Here is a 16,143-nt window from a genome sequence, read left to right as displayed (position 1 = left end):
CAGAGGCAGAGCACCAGGACTTGTTGTCCCATTCAAATGTGCGCTGGCTAAGCCTGTGAAAAGCATTTAGCCGTGTGTGTGAACTGAGAGGGGAGATGGGTATGTTCCTTGATATGGTTGGTAAAGCTGACGACTTCTCTGAGTTGAAAGACACAGACCGGCTGGGCGATGTAGCTTTCGGTGTGGACATATCGGGGCATCTGAAACATCTGAACGTGAAACTGCAGGGAAGTGGTGTTTTTGGGCTTCGACTGTATTCCAACGTCTTCAAGACTAAACTTATGTTGTTCTCCAGACAAATGAGCAGCCGCTCTCTCACTCATGTTCCCGACACTGGCCACACTGAAAACGCCCACATCGCAGGGCCACACTGAAAACGCCCACATCGCAGGGCCACACTGAGAACGCCCACATCGCAGGGCCACACTGAAAACGCCCACATCGCAGGGCCACACTGAAAACGCCCACATCGCAGGGCCACACTGAAAACGCCCACATCGCAGGGCCGCACTGAAAACGGCCACATCGCAGGGCCACACTGAAAACGCCCACATCGCAGGGCCGCACTGAAAACGCCCACATCGCAGGGCCACACTGAAAACGCCCACATCGCAGGGCCACACTGAAAACGCCCACATCGCAGTGCCACACTGAAAACGCCCACATCGCAGGGCCACACTGAAAACGCCCACATCGCAGGGCCACACTGAAAACGCCCACATCGCAGGGCCACACTGAAAACGCCCACATCGCAGGGCCGCACTGAAAACGCCCACATCGCAGGGCCACACTGAAAACGCCCACATCGCAGGGCCACACTGAAAACGCCCACATCGCAGTGCCGCACTGAAAACGCCCACATCGCAGGGCCACACTGAAAACGCCCACATCGCAGTGGCGCACTGAAAACGCCCACATCGCAGTGGCGCACTGAAAACGCCCACATCGCAGTGCCGCACTGAAAACGCCCACATCGCAGGGCCGCACTGAAAACGCCCACATCGCAGGGCCACACTGAAAACGCCCACATCGCAGGGCCACACTGAAAACGCCCACTTCGCAGGGCCACACTGAAAACGCCCACATCGCAGTGCCGCACTGAAAACGCCCACATCGCAGCGCCGCACTGAAAACGCCCACATCGCAGTGGCGCACTGAAAACGCCCACATCGCAGTGCCGCACTGAAAACGCCCACATCGCAGGGCCACACTGAAAACGCCCACATCGCAGTGCTGCACTGACAGACAGTAGCTCTTTGATCGATCTGCATGCTGAGTTTTCCCGCAGCTCCTCAGACTTCACCGTGATTGAGATTGTTTAATGCCCCCTGTCTTTCAACAGTGAGAAAACACCACCAGACACACAATTGTAGCTCATCGACATCCAATGTGACAGATCTTTGAAAGACAAGTACAAAACAGCAACAATAGACCAGTTCTATGGCTCCCAGAATGAAACCAAGTTTCCAAACATTAAAAAACGCCCAAAGAATGCTTGTTTTATTCGGGTCCACATATGTGTGTGAACAAACATTCTCAGTCATGAATTTACCACAAATCCCGTCACAGGTCAAATTTAACAAGTGACCACTTGTCAGGTGTTCTGAGAATCTCTACATCCAAGATGACACCAGACTCTGATGCCCTTGCCAAGAGAGGTGACCAGACCCATTATTTACATTAAGACTTGAATAACCGTGACCGGGGTAGGCAAGGATTATGCTTTTTCATGGTGATGGTTATGCGGAGAGAATTACCCAGCAATGCACTTGGATACAGGTCACTTGTCCCCATACATCTGACAACGAACACTTATTCAGTCAGATTTGGGCTGAGGTGATTGGATAACTGTAAATATGGCTCACAATGGAGATGAGAATTGTTCCTTAATATGCTTCAAAAACAGACCATTCCAAATGAAACAGATGAAACAGATGTTTCACTCAAATTGTAGAATAGTATTTTTTTTACACATCTGCTGTTACATTTTGCATGTCTCCAGTCATATAATATACAGTGCCTTGCGAAAGTATTCGGCCCCCTCATCTTTTTGTATCCAAATCCGGCTTTAAACTTCTTCACAACAGTATCTCGGACCTGCCTGGTGTGTTCCTTGTTCTTCATGATGCTCTCTGCGCTTTTGACGGACCTCTGAGACTATCACAGTGCAGGTGCATTTATACGGAGACTTGATTACACACAGGTGGATTGTATTTATCATCATTAGTCATTTAGGTCAACATTGGATCATTCAGAGATCCTCACTGAACTTCTGGAGAGAGTTTGCTGCTGAATAATTTTGCACGCCCAATTTTTCAGTTTTTGATTTGTTAAAAAAGTTTGAAAGATCCAATAAATGTCGTTCCACTTCATGATTGTGTCCAACTTGTTGTTGATTCTTCAAAAAAAATACAGTTTTATATATTTATGTTTGAAGCCTGAAATGTGGCAAAAGGTCGCAAAGTTCAAGGGGGCCGAATACTTTCGCAAGGCACTGTATATATATATATATTTTTAAGTTTGCATATTGTGACTGTAAGTTTGATTGGTCGAGATACAGGATCTGTATGTGTGTTTGACTGTCTGTGATGTTATACATTTTTGGAGAAAAAAAAGTTAAATAATTGTGAACAATTTGTTCACATAAAACAAGGGTAGAATTGTTCTGCAAGCGTATGTACATCTACAGTACACTAGTAATATGTACATCTACAGTACACTAGTAATATGTACATCTACAGTACACTAGTAATATATACACCTACAGTACACTAGTAATATGTACATCTACAGTACACTAGTAATATGTACATCTACAGTACACTAGTAATATATACATCGACAGTACACTAGTAATATATACACCTACAGTACACTAGTAATATATACACCTACAGTACACTAGTAATATATACATCTACAGTACACTAGTAATATATACACCTACAGTACACTAGTAATATATACACCTACAGTACACTAGTAATATGTACACCTACAGTACACTAGTAATGTGTACATCTACAGTACACTAGTAATATGTACATCTACAGTACACTAGTAATATGTACATCTACAGTACACTGGTAATATGTACACCTACAGTACACTAGTAATATGTACACCTACAGTACACTAGTAATATGTACACCTACAGTACACTAGTAATATATACACCTACAGTACACTAGTAATATATACACCTACAGTACACTAGTAATATGTACACCTACAGTACACTAGTAATGTGTACATCTACAGTACACTAGTAATATGTACATCTACAGTACACTAGTAATATGTACATCTACAGTACACTGGTAATATGTACACCTACAGTACACTAGTAATATGTACACCTACAGTACACTAGTAATATGTACATCTACAGTACACTAGTAATATGTACATCTACAGTACACTAGTAATTGCATGTCAATGTGAAAATTAATAAAGGCTTCACATGTTTTATCACCATATAGTATATTCCCCTTCACTTGGTTTCATAAACTCAGAGTGGCCCTTGAGCCAAAAGGTTTGCCCACCCCTGGGCTAGGATCATCATGTGACTCATCAAGGTTACTCAAGGTTACTCATCTCTGCTTTTTACTCTGCGTTGCCTGTTCTTTGGGGTTTTAGGGGGGAGTATCTAGAAAGCACTTTGTGACAACTGCTGATGTAAAAAGGGCTATAAAATAAATTGTATTTATTGATTAATCTTTCTCTATAAAATACATTTTAAGGATTGATTGATCTCTCTCTATTAAATAAATTGTATTTATTGATTAATCTTTCTCTATAAAATACATTTTAAGGATTGATTGATCTCTCTCTATAATAAATTGTATTTATTGATCTTTCATTATAAAATGTATTTGATTGATTGATCTTTCATTATAAAATGTATTTGATTGATTGATCTTTCTCTATAAAATGAATTTGATTGATTGATGAATCTTTCTCACCTGACTCTCCCCTCGCTCCCTTCTCCGCGTTGTATCCCGGGGGTCCTGGGATGGAGGATCCCCTCTCTCCCTTCAAACCGGCCGCTCCAGGGGTGCCGGGGCGCCCCTCCTCACTATAACCCGGGGTTCCTGGTAGACCGTTCGGTCCAGCCAGTCCGTTGAGTCCATCAAGACCAGGAGATCCCGGCAGACCTTGAGAAAGAACATGATTATTGCATCATGACATCGACACCAATAAGGGACATTGTACTGAAGTTATGACATTGTCAGAGGCCATTTCAGTTAAATAGGGGAAAGACAGATTTTCACTCAGGCCAATGATGTTGTATTACAAACTGTAATGTGTGTGTGTGTTTGAGTGTGCGTGGGCGTATTTCTGTGTTTGTGTGTGTGTGTGTGTGTGTGTGTGTGTTTCCGACAAACCTTTTTCTCCAGATGATCCAGGGGAGCCAGGGCGGCCAGTCGTCCCGTCGAGACCTCTTCCTCCTGGGTATCCGTTCAGACCCTTAGCCCCAGTGAAACCAGGGGTACCTGAGAGGAGGGGGACCCCAAAAAACATAACCAGGAACATAGAAAATGATGAATGAGGATGAGGGGGTTAATATATACAGTATATATATATATAATTATTTTTTTCTTTCTTATTCCACCTTTTCTAAATTGTTTAAATATCACTTCCCTGTGACATGATTAATCTGTGTGATATTTATGACATTACGTCCTGTGACATCATCATCACCACTACTCACCCAAGAGTCCGGGTCTTCCAGGAACTCCCGCTTCTCCCTTCTGTCCGCTGAACCCAGGGCCCCCTGGGAAACCGTTGTCGCCGGGGGCGCCATTAGCACCTTGGCCACCTGGGAAACCGGGGGTTCCGGACTCACCTTTAGCTCCGGGACTTCCGGGGTAGCCGGATGAGTCACCTCTCTCCCCTGAGGCCCATACAGATACAAGTAAGAACTTAACCAATACAAAACCTTTACACTGACAAGGTACAGGTAAGATCTTAACCAATGTTAAACCTTTACACTGACAAGATACAGGTAAGAACTTAACTAATACAAATCCTTTACACTGACAAGATACAAGTAAGAACTTAACCAATACAAATCCTTTACATTGACAAGATACAAGTAAGAACTTAACCAATGTTAATCCTTTACACTGACAAGGTACAGTAAGAACTTAACCAATGTTAATCCTTTACACTGACAAGGTACAGGTAAGAACTTAACCAATGTTAATCCTTTACACTGACAAGATACAGGTAAGAACTTAACCAATGTTAATCCTTTACACTGACAAGGTACAGGTAAGAACGTAACCAACACAAATCCTTTACACTGACAAGGTACAGTAAGAACCTAACCAATACAAATCCTTTACACTGACAAGGTACAGTAAGAACCTAACCAATACAAATCCTTTACACTGACAAGGTACAGTAAGAACTTAACCAATACAAATCCTTTACACTGACAAGGTACAGTAAGAACCTAACCAATACAAATCCTTTACACTGACAAGGTACAGTAAGAACCTAACCAATACAAATCCTTTACACTGACAAGGTACAGTAAGAACTTAACCAATGTTAATCCTTTACACTGACAAGGTACAGTAAGAACTTAACCAATACAAATCCTTTACACTGACAAGGTACAGTAAGAACTTAACCAATGTTAATCCTTTACACTGACAAGGTACAGGTAAGAACTTAACCAATACAAATCCTTTACACTGACAAGGTACAGTAAGAACTTAACCAATACAAATCCTTTACACTGACAAGGTACAGTAAGAACCTAACCAATACAAATCCTTTACACTGACAAGGTACAGTAAGAACTTAACCAATGTTAATCCTTTACACTGACAAGGTACAGGTAAGAACTTAACCAATACAAATCCTTTACACTGACAAGGTACAGTAAGAACTTAACCAATACAAATCCTTTACACTGACAAGGTACAGGTAAGAACTTAACCAATACAAATCCTTTACACTGACAAGGTACAGTAAGAACTTAACCAATACAAATCCTTTACACTGACAAGGTACAGGTAAGAACTTAACCAATACAAATCCTTTACACTGACAAGGTACAGTAAGAACTTAACCAATACAAATCCTTTACACTGACAAGGTACAGTAAGAACCTAACCAATACAAATCCTTTACACTGACAAGGTACAGTAAGAACCTAACCAATACAAATCCTTTACACTGACAAGGTACAGGTAAGAACTTAACCAATACAAATCCTTTACACTGACAAGGTACAGTAAGAACTTAACCAATACAAATCCTTTACACTGACAAGGTACAGTAAGAACTTAACCAATACAAATCCTTTACACTGACAAGGTACAGTAAGAACCTAACCAATACAAATCCTTTACACTGACAAGGTACAGTAAGAACTTAACCAATGTTAATCCTTTACACTGACAAGGTACAGTAAGAACCTAACCAATACAAATCCTTTACACTGACAAGGTACAGTAAGAACTTAACCAATACAAATCCTTTACACTGACAAGGTACAGGTAAGAACTTAACCAATACAAATCCTTTACACTGACAAGGTACAGTAAGAACTTAACCAATACAAATCCTTTACACTGACAAGGTACAGTAAGAACCTAACCAATACAAATCCTTTACACTGACAAGGTACAGTAAGAACTTAACCAATACAAATCCTTTACACTGACAAGGTACAGTAAGAACCTAACCAATACAAATCCTTTACACTGACAAGGTACAGTAAGAACCTAACCAATACAAATCCTTTACACTGACAAGGTACAGTAAGAACCTAACCAATACAAATCCTTTACACTGACAAGGTACAGTAAGAACTTAACCAATACAAATCCTTTACACTGACAAGGTACAGTAAGAACTTAACCAACACAAATCCTTTACACTGACAAGGTACAGGTAAGAACTTAACCAACACAAATCCTTTACACTGACAAGGTACAGTAAGTACCTAACCAATACAAATCCTTTACACTGACAAGGTACAGTAAGAACCTAACCAATACAAATCCTTTACACTGACAAGGTACAGTAAGAACTTAACCAACACAAATCCTTTACACTGACAAGGTACAGGTAAGAACTTAACCAACACAAATCCTTTACACTGACAAGGTACAGTAAGAACCTAACCAATACAAATCCTTTACACTGACAAGGTACAGTAAGAACCTAACCAACACAAATCCTTTACACTGACAAGGTACAGTAAGAACTTAACCAATGTTAATCCTTTACACTGACAAGGTACAGGTAAGAACTTAACCAATACAAATCCTTTACACTGACAAGGTACAGTAAGAACTTAACCAATACAAATCCTTTACACTGACAAGGTACAGGTAAGAACTTAACCAATACAAATCCTTTACACTGACAAGGTACAGTAAGAACTTAACCAATACAAATCCTTTACACTGACAAGGTACAGGTAAGAACTTAACCAATACAAATCCTTTACACTGACAAGGTACAGTAAGAACTTAACCAATACAAATCCTTTACACTGACAAGGTACAGTAAGAACCTAACCAATACAAATCCTTTACACTGACAAGGTACAGTAAGAACCTAACCAATACAAATCCTTTACACTGACAAGGTACAGGTAAGAACTTAACCAATACAAATCCTTTACACTGACAAGGTACAGTAAGAACTTAACCAATACAAATCCTTTACACTGACAAGGTACAGTAAGAACTTAACCAATACAAATCCTTTACACTGACAAGGTACAGTAAGAACCTAACCAATACAAATCCTTTACACTGACAAGGTACAGTAAGAACTTAACCAATGTTAATCCTTTACACTGACAAGGTACAGTAAGAACCTAACCAATACAAATCCTTTACACTGACAAGGTACAGTAAGAACTTAACCAATACAAATCCTTTACACTGACAAGGTACAGGTAAGAACTTAACCAATACAAATCCTTTACACTGACAAGGTACAGTAAGAACTTAACCAATACAAATCCTTTACACTGACAAGGTACAGTAAGAACCTAACCAATACAAATCCTTTACACTGACAAGGTACAGTAAGAACCTAACCAATACAAATCCTTTACACTGACAAGGTACAGGTAAGAACTTAACCAATACAAATCCTTTACACTGACAAGGTACAGTAAGAACTTAACCAATACAAATCCTTTACACTGACAAGGTACAGTAAGAACCTAACCAATACAAATCCTTTACACTGACAAGGTACAGTAAGAACCTAACCAATACAAATCCTTTACACTGACAAGGTACAGTAAGAACCTAACCAATACAAATCCTTTACACTGACAAGGTACAGTAAGAACTTAACCAATACAAATCCTTTACACTGACAAGGTACAGTAAGAACTTAACCAACACAAATCCTTTACACTGACAAGGTACAGGTAAGAACTTAACCAACACAAATCCTTTACACTGACAAGGTACAGTAAGTACCTAACCAATACAAATCCTTTACACTGACAAGGTACAGTAAGAACCTAACCAATACAAATCCTTTACACTGACAAGGTACAGTAAGAACTTAACCAACACAAATCCTTTACACTGACAAGGTACAGGTAAGAACTTAACCAACACAAATCCTTTACACTGACAAGGTACAGTAAGAACCTAACCAATACAAATCCTTTACACTGACAAGGTACAGTAAGAACCTAACCAACACAAATCCTTTACACTGACAAGGTACAGTAAGAACCTAACCAATACAAATCCTTTACACTGACAAGGTACAGTAAGAACTTAACCAATGTTAATCCTTTACACTGACAAGATACAGGTAAGAACTTAACCAATGTTAATCCTTTACACTGACAAGGTACAGTAAGAACCTAACCAATACAAATCCTTTACACTGACAAGGTACAGGTAAGAACGTAACCAACACAAATCCTTTACACTGATAAGGTACAGTAAGAACTTAACCAATACAAATCCTTTACACTGACAAGGTACAGTAAGAACCTAACCAATACAAATCCTTTACACTGACAAGGTACAGGTAAACCAAGCCACAGAAAGTTGGTTGCAATTTCAGTTTAATCCACCAGAAAAAAACAGAATAAATATTGCAACAAATATTATGGTTAAACTCAAATTTACTAATTGATAAAAAAAACAATATTTTTGGAAATAATGTTTAATAAAAAGGTATAAACTTTGTAAAATGATATCATAAATATGGAAACGTCTGCTCTACTCAAAATTACAACCAACTAATTGCAGCATTACCACAAAAATGGAAGAGGCAAGTAGAAGGGGGAGAAAGTAAGAAACTTCTCTGTCGGCCCTGAACTAACGACCAAAATTTGTTAAATAAAATTATGACAAATAAAAAAGTATCAGTTTCATTTAAGGACCAAAACATTTACGGCTGTGCCATATAGATGGCAAAATAGTTGAGAAGAGATTTGCGATGTACTGACTCCATGGCACATGGTTTATGAACTGATACACAAAACAAATAGTTTTTACATTTAAATTAGTATACTAAATATATGGGGGACACAACCATCCCAGCTCTGCAGATTCTGCCACGAGGAGAGAGAATCATTACATGATTTGTTTTGGTACTGTCCAAATGTAGCTTGTTTTTGGTCGCAGGTTTAGGAATGGCTGAAGAATTGTAACATTTACCTGGAGCTAACGCTGCAGATAGCACTGCTGGGTGATTTGAAAAGTCATAGTCAATCGATCAATAATATAATAATACTCTTAGCAAAAATGTTTATCTTTAATTTACAATCTTTAGAAACTATGAGAATAGAAAGGTTCAGAACTTTTGTGAAACATCACAGCACAGTTGAAAAATATATGGCAAATAGAAATCAACACTGGATGGTGTTCAGAGATAGATGGGAGGAGTTGAGTGGAGCTGAAGGATGGGACTAAAAACAAACCAGAGATAACAATTGTAAAATATGCTGTGTCTGTAAAATGTATATAGTATGTATAAACTGGAAGTAGAAGCCTGTGTTGTTGTACATTACTTTACTCCAATTAGGAAAGGGGTGGTAGGGTTAGGGGACAAAGAATAAAGGAAAATATATTTAAAAACATATATATCATTTATATATTTACAAAAACATATGGGGGATTGGGAATTATGCAGACAATTACATTGATGGAAGCTACAATCTATCTGCAAAATTAAAGTTGATCTTGCCCCCCTCCAAAAAAATAAAAAACAAAGGTACAGGGAAGAGACCATCACATGGAAGAGACCAGCACAGGGAAGAGACCACCACAGGGAAGAGACCACCACAGGAAAGAGACCATCACAGGGAAGAGACCATCACAGGGAAGAGACCATCACCGGGAAGAGACCAGCACAGGGAAGAGACCACCACAGGAAAGAGACCATCACAGGGAAGAGACCATCACAGGGAAGAGACAACAGAAAAGAGATTAGCACAGAGAAGAGACCATCACAGGGAAGAGACGACAGTTAAGAGAAGCAGGCCTTTCTAATCGACCTGGCCAGGGTATCCTGGAAGGATATTGACCTCATCCCCAGTAGAGGATTCCTGGTTATTCTTCAAAAGTGCCTTCCTTACCATCTTAAATAAGCATGCCCCATTCAAAACATTTAGAAGCAGGAACAGACATAGCCCTTGGTTCTCTCCAGACCTGACTGCCCTTGACCAGCACAAAAACATCCTGTGGCGTTATGCATTAGCATCGAATAGCCCCCGTGCTATGCAACTTTTCAGGGATGTTAGGAACCAATATACACAGGCAGTTAGGAAAGCTAAGGCTTGCTTTTTCAAGCAGAAATTTGCATCCTGTAGCACAAACTCAAAAAGGTTCTGGAACACTGTAAAGTCCATGGAGAATAAGAGCACCTCCTCCCAGCTGCCCACTGCACTGAGGCTAGGAAACTCTGTCACCACCGATAAATCCACTATATATTGAGAATTTCTCTACGGCTGGCCATGCTTTCCACCTGGCTACCCCAACCCCGGTCAACAGCCCTGCACCCCCCACAGCAACTCGCCCAAACCTCCCCCACTTCTCCTTCACCCAAATCCAGATTGCTGATGTTCCGAAAGAGCTGCAAAATTTGGACCCCTACAAATCAGCCGGGCTAGACAATCTGGACCCTCTCTTTCTAAAATGATCAGCAGAAATTGTTGCAACCCCTATTACTAACCTGTTCAACCTCTCTTTCAAATTATCTGAGATTCCCAAAGATTGGAAAGCAGCCGCAGTCATCCACCTCTTCAAAGGGGGAGACACTCTAGACCCAATCTGCTACAGACCTATATCTATCCTACCCTGCCTTTCTAAGGTCTTCAAAAGCAAAGTTAACAAACAGATTACCGACCATTTCGAATCCCACCGTACCTTCTCCGCTATGCAATTTGGTTTCAGAGCTGGTCATGGGTGCACCTCAGCCACACTCAAGTTCCTAAATGATATATCAGTCTCTCAGCCACATATCTCCCTCACTAGCTTTACGCACCAGCTGTCAGAGCAGCTCACAGATCACTGCACCTGTACATAGCCCATCTGTAAATAGCCCATCCAACTACCTCATCCCCATACTGTATTTATTTATGTATCCTGCTCCTTTGCACCCCAGTATCTCTACTTGCACATTCATCTTCTGCACATCTACCATTCCAGTGTTTAATTGCTATATTGTAATTACTTCGCCACCATGGCCTATTAATTGCCTTACCTCCCTTATCTTACCTCATTCGCACACACTGTATATATACTTTTTTCTACTGTATTATTGACTGTATGTTTGTTTATTCCATGTGTAACTCTGTGTTGTTGTCGCAGACCATGTTGTCTTGCTCCCAGACAAACTAAACGACTTCAGAGTAAACTGCCTGCTACTCAGTCCCAGATGCTAATATATGCATATTATTAGTAGTATTGGATAGAAAACACTCTGGAGTTTCTAACACGGTTTGAATGATGTCTGTGAGTATAACAGAACTCATATGTCAGGCAAAAACCAGAGAAAAAATCCAAACAGGAAGTGGGAAATCTGAGGTTTGTAGTTTTTCAACTCAGCCCCTATTGAAGATACAGTGGGATATTGGCCATCTTGCACTTCCTAAGGCCTCTACTAGATGTCAACAGTCTTTAGAACGTTGTTTCATGCTTCTACTGTGAAGGGGGGCTGAATGAGAGAGGAATGAGTCAGGTGTCTGGCAGAGAGCCACGGGCTCGTGACGCGTGGTCATGTGAAAGTTACCTCGGGTTCCATTGCTTTTCTACAGACAAAGGAATTCTCCGGTTGGGACATAATGTCGAAGATTTATGTTAAAAACATCCTAAAGGTTGATTCTATACTTCGTTTGATATGTTTCTACGACCAGTAATATAACTTTTTTTTAACTTTTTTGTCCGACCTTTCTGCTGGACTTGCACACGCGTTTGGATTTGTTTACCAAACGCCCTAACAAAAGGACATAAATGGACATAAATTATGAACTTTATCGAACAAATCAAACATTTATTGTGAAACTGGGATTCCTGGGAGTGCATTCTGATGAAGATCATCAAATGTAAGTGAATATTTATAATGCTATTTCTGACTAATGACTCCACAACATGGCGGATATTTCTTTGGCTGGTTTGGGCTCTGAGCGCCGTACTCAGAGTATTGCATGGTATGCTTTTTCAGTAAAGTTTTTTAAAAATCTGACACAGCGGTTGCATTAAAGAGAAGTTGATCTAAAGTTCCATGTATAATAGTTGTATATATTACATCAATGTTTATTATGAGTATTTCTGTAAATTGATGTGGCTCTCTGCAAAATCACCGCATGTTTTGGAACTACTGAACATAACACGCCAATGTAAAATGTGATATTTGGATATAAATATGCACTTTATCGAACAAAACATACATGTATTGTGTACCATGAAGTCCTATGAGTGTCATCTGATGAAGATCAAAGGTTAGTGATTAATTTTATCTCTATTTGTGCTTTTTGTGACTCCTCTCTTTGGCTGGAAAAATTGCTGTGTTTGCAAATAATTTCATTAAAAATCCTACAATGTGATTTTCTGGAATTTTTTTCTAATTTTGTCTGTCATAGTTGAAGTGTACCTATGATGAAAATTACAGGCCTCTCTCATCTTTTTAAGTGGGAGAACTTGCACAATTGGTGGCTGACTGAATACTTTTTTGCCCCACCGTATGTAAGAATGCTGTTCATCGACTACAGCTCAGCATTTAACACCATAGTACCCTCCAAACTCGTCATTAAGCTCGAGACACTGGGTCTCGACCCCGCTCGGTGCAACTGGGTCCTGGACGTCCTGACGGGCCGCCCCCAGGTGGTGAGGGTAGGTAACGACATCTCCACCCCGCTGATCCTCAAAACTGGGGCCCCACAAGGGTGCGTTCTCAGCCCTCTCCTGTACTCCCTGTTCACCCATGACTGCATGGCCATGCACGCCTCCAACTCAATCATCAAGTTTGCAGACGACACTACAGTGGTAGGCTTGATTACCAACAGCGACGAGAAGGCCTACTGAGGGCCCTCAGAGTGTGGTGTCAGGAAAATAACCTCACACTCAATGTCAACAAAACAAAGGAGATGATCGTGGACTTCAGGAAACAGCAGAGGGAGCAGTCTGCTATCCACATCGACGGGACAGTAGTGGAGTTCCTCGGCGTACACATCACGGACAAACTGAAATGGTCCACCCACACAGACAGCATGGTGAAGAAGGCTGGAGGCTGAAGAAATTCGGCTTGTCACCAAAAACACTCACAAACTTTTACAGATGCACAATCGAGAGCATCCTGTCAGGCTGTATCACCGCCTGGTACAGCATCTGTTCCGCCCACAACCGTAAGGCTCTCCAGAGGGTAGTGAGGTCTGCACAACGCATCACCTGGGGCAAACTACCTGCCCTCCAGGACACCTACACCACCCGTAGTCACAGGAAGGCCATAAAGATCATCAAGGACAACAACCACCCGAGCCACTGCCTGTTCACCCCACTATCATCCAGAAGGCGAGGTCAGTACAGGTGCATCAAAGCGGGGACTGAGAGAATGAAAAACAGCTTCTATCTCAAGGCCATCAGACTGTTAAACAGCCATCATTGAGTGGCTGCTGCCAACATACTGACTCATCTCTAGCAAGTTTAATAACTTAAAAATGTATGTAATAAATGTATCACTAGCCACTTTATATAATGTTTACATACTCTACATTACTCATCTCATATGTAGATACTGTACTCTATACCATCTACTGCATCTTGCCTATGCCGTTCGGGCCATCGCTCATTCACATATTTTTATGTACAAATTCTTATTCATTCCTTTACACCTGTGTGTATAAGGTGGTTGTTGTGGAATTGTTAGGTTAGATTACTTGTTAGATATTACTGCATGGTCGGAACTAGAAGCACAAGTATTTCGCTACACTCGCATTAACATCTGCTAACCATGTGTGTGTGACAAATACAATTTTATTTGATTTATGTGTCGAACTGCTTTGCTTTATCTTGGCCAGGTCGCAGTTGTAAATGAGAACTTGTTCTAAACTGGCCTACCTGGTTAAATAAAGGTGTTCTCAACTGGCCTACCTGGTTAAATAAAGGTGTTCTCAACTGGCCTACCTGGTTAAATAAAGGTGTTCTAAACTGGCCTACCTGGTTAAATAAAGGTGTTCTAAACTGGCCTACCTGGTTAAATAAAGGTGTTCTAAACTGGCCTACCTGGTTAAATAAAGGTGTTCTAAACTGGCCTACCTGGTTAAATAAAGGTGAAATAGAATACACATTTAAAAAATGGCACAGAGAAGAGACCATGAAATCAAATCAAATTGTATTTATCGCATGGGGCCGAAAACAGCTGGTGTAGACTGTACAGGGAAATGCTTTCTTAGGAACCTTTTCCAACCCTTCAGAGTTTAAGAGAATGGTACAGAGAAGAGAGCATCGCAGGTAGGTATACGACAGACAGGTGACAGCCACTCACCTTTAGCACCTGGCTGACCAGGGACTCCAGGGTTACCAGGGAAACCAGGCCTGCCATCGTCACCCTACGGAAAAAAACAGCAACATCAACCGTTTCAGGAAGCTAGGCGTATATCACACGTCACTACTTCACAAGAGGCATTTTTATTTTTATTAAAATGCATTTTCAAGCAGAAATGGCACAGCGTTTTTGAAAGATATAACGTTAGCCATTGAGAACTACAAACATTTTTCTACTTTTCTCAAGAACATTGATTCCCTGAATTTAGCAGGCGCTTTCAACAGATCAGTTGGAAAAAGTTGTGATGGGATACTTTCTGCACACAGTGTAGAAAGTCAGTGTGAACCGGAGTGACTTGACACAACGCTAGCCAAACAAGATGTAACTACAAAGATGTAGCAAAGATGTAGCTGCAAAACTATTTGCTTCACGGCAGACTGAAAGCATTTAACATGCATCCATGTATACGGGTAAGAGTCTCGCTAAATTTTCAGATATTATACGTTTCTAATCTTGTCAGAAATTGTTTTGATTGCAAGTTAAAGCATACTGTTAGCTAGCTAGCAAACATTAGCTTGCTGGTTTGCTAGCTAACGTGAAGTGTATGATCTGTGTAGTAATATTATTAAAATCAGAAACCATTTGCATTGCTAGTTATAGCACATTGTTAGCTAGCTAACATTGAACCTAGTTGGTTAGATTTAGCTACCTGCAGATTCATACTACAGCTATGACAATGTTTGTATTTGTAGTAGTATGAATTGGGATTATGCCGGTTCATTGTTTAGCTAGCTAGCTACATGTCTAAACAAAAGATTCCACCACAAATAGAACAATGAGACAGATATTTTACTGGATGTATAAATGTGAAGCATCCGCTTGGCGTTTCCAGTCACTACCAAATATGGTAGTGAGAGGAAGCCCAGTGGCTGGCAGTGGGTGAAGATAGAACGTGGTGGATTTTGGCCGATATTCTGCTAATTTTCTCATTGATGAAACCTTTGATCTCAATACAGTTTTCTGTTCCCAAAACTATAATCTGTTACGTACAGAGTAGACAAATTTTTCTAGATGTTACCCTCTACCAAAGTTTTAAAAGTGCCTAGTTTAGAAGGAGTGCAAAGGTGAATTGAGTTATTGCACATG

General features: G+C 40.6%; 1 protein-coding gene across 1 annotated transcript in view; it reads right to left on the bottom strand.

The window, feature by feature from the left end:
• Positions 1 to 16,143, bottom strand: part of LOC110532911 (uncharacterized) — a 229,663-nt gene that overhangs the window by 12,678 nt on the left and 200,842 nt on the right. The window contains exons 32-35 of the mRNA XM_036987303.2: positions 14,998 to 15,061; positions 4,715 to 4,897; positions 4,389 to 4,496; positions 3,966 to 4,157 (exon numbers count right to left, since the gene is read on the bottom strand). Coding sequence (XP_036843198.2) covers positions 3,966 to 4,157; positions 4,389 to 4,496; positions 4,715 to 4,897; positions 14,998 to 15,061 — 547 coding nt within the window. The remainder of the gene's footprint in view (positions 1 to 3,965; positions 4,158 to 4,388; positions 4,497 to 4,714; positions 4,898 to 14,997; positions 15,062 to 16,143) is intronic.

This window comes from Oncorhynchus mykiss, chromosome 9, assembly GCF_057628025.1.
Source record: "Oncorhynchus mykiss isolate SJ-2025 chromosome 9, ASM5762802v1, whole genome shotgun sequence".
NCBI lineage: Eukaryota > Metazoa > Chordata > Actinopteri > Salmoniformes > Salmonidae > Oncorhynchus > Oncorhynchus mykiss.
The sequence above is the reverse complement of the archived record's forward strand: the minus strand, read 5'-3'. Positions and strand labels throughout refer to the sequence as shown.